Source organism: Fusarium odoratissimum (assembly GCF_000260195.1).
Source record: "Fusarium odoratissimum NRRL 54006 unplaced genomic scaffold supercont1.34, whole genome shotgun sequence".
In the NCBI taxonomy this organism is placed as follows: domain Eukaryota; kingdom Fungi; phylum Ascomycota; class Sordariomycetes; order Hypocreales; family Nectriaceae; genus Fusarium; species Fusarium odoratissimum.
The window spans coordinates 173,909-181,006 of NW_022158717.1; the positions used below are offsets into that span (position 1 = coordinate 173,909).

The following is a 7,098-nucleotide window of genomic DNA, read 5'->3' on the forward strand; positions in this document are numbered from 1 at the left end:
CAAGTTAAGTATCGTCGTGGTGTGTCACATTACGATACTCCAACTCCAACCGGTTTAAACAAGTGGCAGAGAGGAAAGGTCACGGTGGAGGATTGGACACACTCACAGAGTTGGACGTCGATCATCATCACCAACTTCAAATGGCCTACCCTGTGGCGACCCCCGCATGCTGTCGGTAGTCGCTCGACTCATAGCTCGTTATACGAATTGAAAGACAAAAATAAGAGAAGTAATTAATTCTCTGAAAGCAGCCTTTCCTGTCGAGGACAAACGGGACGAGGCATTATGCATTAATTATCTCCCCATAGGGTTGTATCGCAGCGATGAGGCTGTTTACACCGCCACCACCACAGACGCCTCTATCTGTTAGCGTGGTTGCCTTTTTCAAGGCATACTCTTAGACTTGGTTTGTCGGCGCTTCGTCAGCCTGTCAGCAAGAGTTCGCTGGATCCAACCACATGAATTGGTCTGGAGCCGAGGCGGCCTCACAGCGCCCTGCAGAGCAGGGCTGACACTGCCTTTATCACCTATTGACAACACCAAAGTCTCCGCTCGCAGTGTATCGTGTTCGACCATCTGGCTCATGTACAAATGGCACCATCATTTCCATCGTCATGGATTGTAAATAAATCAAATCCACCGCAAGCCATACCATCTCCAACCACAACACCAAAGCGGCGAAAATCGCCATCGCCATCGCAAGCCCCGCCAGCGAAACCAAAACCCCGTGCAACACTCTTCACGCGTCCGCCTCCACCTCCGTCGTTGTCTACAACCCCAACCCGTCGCTTGTCGCCAGCAGCGACACTCCTCAGCCGCGTCGATGGTTCTCTCCCTTTCGCCAGGCGCTATGATTCACCTCCCAGCACTCCCCGCTCGCTCTGCGACTCGTTCGTCTTTTCGTGCAGGGACAGCTGGCACTTCCACGATATGGACGATGCGGTTCTGCCAAACGGGCCGTGCGGACGACCCGGGTGCTGCGGCGACGAGATGCATCCCAGTTCTTTTCTCGACATGGATTGCCTTATCCACAACGATGAACACAACGCCGTGGAGAGGGGAGAGGGAGTAGCGCTGCTATGGCAAGCACCAAAGGCGCTGCCGAAGCAGAGCCCATTTACTGGTCTTGGACATGAACAAGACGCACCGGTGGTGTTCCCATCCTCCTGGATTGTTCGTAGCACTGGCACCAGCACGAACACGCCTGTCGTTAAACGCGACCAAGTGCTGCCGCATGCTATGGACAAGGGACGGAGCCGCATGTCTACACCGATGAACCCTGCGATGGCCCCCTCGAACCCATCACCTTTGCGTTCCGCAGAGAGTATAAATAGAATCATGGTGCCTCCATCCCCGGGGATCATCAACGATGGCCATCAAAATGCGCATGTGAAGACTACTATTCGGAAACATACGCTTCCAGAATCGGGATCGGAATCCGTGAGCTGGACAGCTGAGCCTTCAGATGACGCCTGCATTAATGACAAGTATCTATGGGAGCTAAAAGAGAGGCCAACCCAGCGAGAGTTAATAGATTGCTGGTTGCAGTCGACATCAGACCGGGAACCGTTCAAGAGAGTCAAGCGTTCACATTGGCTTAACAACGGGTCGGATGCGTCGGGAGATGCTGATGAGCCGCATTCGAGGCTGCCAGTTTCTGACGCATACTCTGTCTATTCATCGTCGACGCAAAATACTAGGGCTACAAGGCTGGCATAATTAGGTACACTCTTGATAGAAAAGTCACTTCATCGTCCAATTTCCCGTCCTAGCTGATGATGGGAGGGCTAAACAGCTCTTAAGTCCTAGCATAATGGTAAAGGAAATATAGAATAACACATATCGGTGATATGCTTTAGTGCGCTTCTGCTGTGAGATTGATTTATAAGTTCAGGAGTTGAATACAAAGTTTCGTTGCAATAATAAATTTAATTACCAAAGACTACAAATTACAAGCTCTGCAGATCCATCGCATAATTAGCACTCATCGACAATGGCGCGGCGAAAATATCTCTTATAGCCTCATCCCTCTTAAGCAAATTGAAAACTGATACAGCGGACTGTTGTCTGAATCCGGCACGAAGCCAGTGGCGAAGGAAGACGGTCAGCGCCGGACCGCATCTCTGGGCGAAGCTCTCAAAGTGCGTCCATCGTTTGAAAGCTTCCAGCGTGCCGGGCTCCACAAGACCCCTGTGCTCCAGTTCCAGGGCAGATATGGGCATTTCTCGTGCTTCGGCGTGCTGCAAGACGTCGCCGACTGCAAGCTGGGACTTTGCCGACGCGCGAGAGCCGTTGAGCGTCTCGAGAATGAGGAGCATCAGCTTGTGAAACGCCAAGGTCTGCCCATGTTCCGAGATGGGATAGAGGAGGCTTATCTGGCGGAGGAGGACCAGGAACCCGGGGATGGGATATCGCAGCAACAGCAAGTCGTGGTTGTTCGGATTAGCTGGGTCTCGGAACTCTGGCAGATCTAGCAGCTCGTAGAGGGCCTTCTTCTCCGGAGGCCGGGAGCTGTGGGGTTGGAAGTCGATACTCAACGTAGCCGGGACCTCGATGAGAATATTTAGATTATATTGAAACCACTCTGCGCTCCTTTGGAACAGAGAAATGTCGGTACGTGCTCGGCCGCTGCTAACATCGCGATCCGCGTCGTTCAACTCGGCATCCAACATGGCCATAAACACAGCCAGTAGGTCATCGGAGTCAATCCGCCCACGCATAGCAAGGTCCAGCGCTTCAAGGACAGACGCCTGGTTCTGACGCAGAGACACCATTGGCACCGCAGCGATGACCGTGTCGCCCAGAGGCGATGTGCCTACGCGTACCAGGTGGAACGCACAAGAGTCGCAGCAGACAAATGTAGACAGGACTCGGGTCTCTGCAAAACTACCTATGGCAAAAGGAAACGCGATCTGTGCATTGTCACCTTCGCGTGGGAAGCCCACCGTTGGTCGACCTGCCGACGGCGCTCGTAGGAGAATGGTGAGCACAGCGCCGTCGTAGTGGCAGAGAGCGCATTCACCGCGTAACTCGTTACTGGCCTTGTCTAAGGACTTGAATCGCTCAAAGCCTGGGATGAGGATCGGGTCACGCGTGGAGCGTCGGAGAGAGGGGGATCGGCTCCTGGTATGAGAGCGTTTCTTGCCCGGCAGTTTCCTACTCCTTGACCTCCGGAAACTATCGCTGGCTTGGGTCACCGAGGCTGAGTTATCCAGTGTTAAATCCTCGTCGCTAGAGGCGCATGCCGGTGCTTTCTCGTTGAGCAGGTCTTTCCCGCTGTCCAGACTGTAACTAACATCCATGCTGTTCAAGGCAGGGTCACTTATGAAAGGAGAGCTGAAGGGGTTTAATGCCAAGCTCTCTTGACCCATCATCCCGCCGCCTTGTGTGAGAGCGTAGTCTCCGTCGGAGAAAGGGTTATAGGCGTCAGACGAGGACGCATACAGAGGTGGATATAGGAGTGGATTTGAGAGAGGCTGGGACGCATAGGCTGGTTCAAGGACAGGGATGGTAGGCGCCATCTGCGGCGAGTCTATTGGGGAGTTGTTGTTTCGGGGCGATTCCACGTCAGACGCATACCCGCAGTTGCCGACGTTCCAAGTATCGAGTATGGGAGATGAAGGCCGATCTTGAACTGACAGCGCGGCATTCGCATCCTTTTGCGTCTGTCTGCGGCGTTTCTTCATGCGCCCAGCACTGGCCCTGGCGGCGTTGTAAAGGCGCTGGTTGGTCTTGTTCGCTTCATCCTCGGATTCGTTGGCATCACCCTTGAGTTTGCGCCTGTGCACCTTGAGGTTCATAGCGTGCGCCTGTCGAACTTGTCGCCGCAGATCTTCCACGGATTCGTCTGAACTGGAAGATTTGAGAGCCTCCAGAAGTGCCGAGACGGCCTTGTGCGCTCTGTGGTCAACATCCACGGGCCTTTTCGCCCGCGCAGAGGCTGGAAGCTGGTGTGAGATGAGCCAGTCGGCCACTTTCTCACCGGTGCCTTTTGTCTGAGCGGCGAGGGCCAGGCTCCTGACGTTGTCGCTGTTGTGGATGATCTTCTCAATCGTCGCTTCGTCGACGTTGCCGGCGAGCATGTCGGGGATATTGACGATCAATCCGTCTTGCAGGGCCATTTCATCGGGCTCGAGATCGCGTATGACGGAGAGCTCGAGAGAGAACAAGTCCTTGTATGCGACCCGGGGAAGTTCTGGCCAGGCCGTGTACTGGTTGACACGCAGCTTGATCCGCTCGCTGCTCCCTACCGCAGACGGCGGCAGCAATCCTTGGAAGTTGCCCTTGGCCTGCAGGATCCGGACGATGCCTGTTGGGATATCATGAAAGAGCAGCAGGCAGTGCGGCACGTTGGCGTAGACGGCAATGCCCACCGAAATGTCGCAGGCGGCTGGCCGGCCGTAGCTAGAGTCACCAAAGACAATAATCACGCACGGCTTATTGTGGATCGACATCTCGAGCGTCTCCTTTGCGAACTTCTCCACCAGCTTGTTCTCGATCTGGCCATCCGTCATCAGGACCCATATGCCCGCGGACCGCAGCGATGCAAGACACGTCGATGACTGGTACAGCGACGATGGATCCGTGCCACCTCCAGACCCGATCCTACGCCGGGCCTCATAGCTATCGGGGAAGATGACGGGCTCCAGGGCCGTGTGGCACCACGGGAGGACCTGGATAGAGGCGCTGTTGGAGTCGGCATGCTGCTGAGCCTGGCGGAAGGTGCAGAACTGGTGCACCACGTCCAGCTCTGCCGCGATGGTTGCGCCGTACGTGCTGCCTGACTTATCAAGGGCGATGCACATAGGCATATTGCCTATTTCGTGGAAGTCGGAAAATTCGGACATGTTATCGGCGATGGAGACGGGTGGGGCCGGTCGCGGATCGGCCGTCGAACCGATTGTTGGTTCCGATGTTGCCGTTTTGGGGTGATCGGAAATATTTGCCATTGTTAGTTGGGATATTACAGCAATAGATTTTTGCTGAAAGTATTTTGGCCATCGAACGGTGAGGGGATCGAGAGCACATATTGACATTACTTGCGACTATGTAGCCTGGCGAACCACGTTTGTTGCCTTGGCGTAGTTCTGGTTGAAAATGAGGCGGTCTATATCCCTGTTACATGTAGGATGCACGTCAGCCCAATTCTGCCTTGGCGCTTAACTACAGCATTTTAGGTGTAGCCTCATGCATTCGAGAAGGTGTGATATGACTACAACAGCTCTCCTGCCGACCTGCTCTTATGCAGAAAGACGACAAACTATAGTATTAATAATAGCCCGATGCTTAATGCTAAAGGTATCTTATAGTTATGGCAGGCCTAATATATATAGATTAAAGGTAAAGAGTAATAATAAAAAAAAGACTATAAAGGATAATATCTTTTAAGGCTTTTAAGTATAAGCTAAATATAAATTATTAATTAGGTTAAGTTAAAACAAGATCTTTATTATACGATAAAGAGTTAAATAATTAATTTAATAATATTAAATATAAAGGAAAAGAGCATAAAATTATATATAAAAAAGTTTAAAAAAGCTAAAGTCTTAAGAGGATTTTATCTTTTTATACTTATTATTATAAATATTTATTTAATCTTATTGTTAAAATTAAATCTCTTATTTTTAAATACTTATAGTAATTATAATATAAGTCTTTATAACTATATTATAATACTTAATTCTTAATTATTTACTAATTAATCTTCTTTAATATTATATAGTTATAAGTAAAATTCTTGCAAATCTAAATCAGGGGTAAAATAAATAATAGCTTATATCTCTAAATTAAATAGTTTTTATAACTTAGCTATAATATTATATTAGGAAGAAATGCCATAGTTTTGGCGCCGGAGTAAGCCATAGGAGGCCTGGTAGATCTCAGCTATATAAGAGAGATCTAATTCTGGGTTATTTTAATAGGCCTGAAGCGCAAGAATAATATTTGCCTCTTTATTTAATTAAGATATAATTAATAGTTGAGAATTAATTAATTAAATAGAAATATTATAAGGTGAGGGATTTTTAGTTCACCCGCTTATCTGGTCCACTCGCTTATCGTGTATGTTTTATACTTCTACAGTTAGGAGATTTTATATTAAAATTTGTTCTTTTGTTCTTCTTAAACATCCAAGTTAACCCCGACCCCCTTCCGACCATGATAGATATGTTTTAAAGGAAGTGTGACTATCGTTGTTTCTTGCTGAATCCACGTGGGGTGAACAGCACCATATTGACATCGTTCTGCCTAAGAGGCGTATAAGGTAAGCTCTATATCCAGCAATGCGGTCTAGTCAGCTCTGTTAAAGATTCTTATCTATTAACTTTAGATCGCTACTAATATTACTCAGATTGAGCTCGCCGCTAACAACCTTTGCGTTTAGACGTTGTTCTGAGCTACTCTGACTTCTACAAAGAGGTCCAGAACTCGCCCAATCGTGCCTCCCACCCTGCCAAGTTGGCCGTCCATGATGCTCTTGCCGAGCTCCTCTCCCTGCCTGAAGAACCCCTTGGCGACTGCACATACATTATGCAACTCCTCCTTGAGAATCTGACTATTTGGATATCCAGAGATTGATATGCCAGGACCTCAGGGTACGGCTCAGATGAGAAGGTCACCAAGGCGGCCTAGGTTGAAAGGGTACGTAAGGATACCTTGTCTGAATTATTTGAGGTCCTCGGTGGTGATAGCATCAAGTGCGGCAAACTGCCGCTTGGGGCAGATCGGGTAGTGAGGCCAGTGACATCCTCAGCCTCGGCGAGGGCGGCGTCGTTGACACTACCGAAGGGGTACATGTCACGGAGACCGTCGGTGGTAGAGACATGCAGCACAGAGTCGCAGACTCGCAGATCGGCACGCATTCAGACGCCATAGTAAAAAGCAAAGATTTCCTCGGAGAGCCCCTTTCTGGGGTCGCTATGGACGAGACCACACCAAAAGCCGGGACCACTCCCCTTAGGTCTCGAGACGCTCTGCCTAACGAGCATGGTGCTGGGCATGTTTGTTGTTTGTGCGCTGTGCATGCGCTTGCTCTCGACCCGTCGCTTGACACGGTAGACTTTTCAGCCTATAAACTCAGGCAGGGGGGAAGGGAAAGCC

The 7,098-nt window shown here is 50.1% G+C and overlaps 3 protein-coding genes across 3 annotated transcripts; 1 reads left to right on the top strand and 2 right to left on the bottom strand.

Moving 5' to 3' along the window:
• The first annotated feature begins 502 nt into the window (after positions 1-502).
• Positions 503-1,953, top strand: FOIG_13587 (uncharacterized protein). The gene has a single exon (XM_031214745.1). The coding sequence runs from the start codon at positions 592-594 to the stop codon at positions 1,717-1,719; it is 1,128 nt and encodes a 375-aa protein (XP_031055542.1). The 5' UTR covers positions 503-591; the 3' UTR covers positions 1,720-1,953.
• Positions 1,845-5,063, bottom strand: FOIG_13588 (uncharacterized protein). Its single transcript, XM_031214746.1, has one exon. It carries the CDS (start codon positions 5,034-5,036, stop codon positions 1,950-1,952), a length of 3,087 nt encoding a protein of 1,028 aa, XP_031055543.1. The 5' UTR covers positions 5,037-5,063; the 3' UTR covers positions 1,845-1,949.
• A 1,315-nt stretch (positions 5,064-6,378) lies between these two features.
• On the bottom strand, positions 6,379-6,860 carry FOIG_13589 (uncharacterized protein; the record flags this gene model as incomplete). Its single annotated transcript, XM_031214747.1, has 2 exons — positions 6,379-6,515; positions 6,707-6,860. The coding sequence occupies 2 exons, from the start codon at positions 6,858-6,860 to the stop codon at positions 6,379-6,381; spliced, it is 291 nt and encodes a 96-aa protein (XP_031055544.1).
• Between the last annotated feature and the right edge of the window lie 238 nt (positions 6,861-7,098).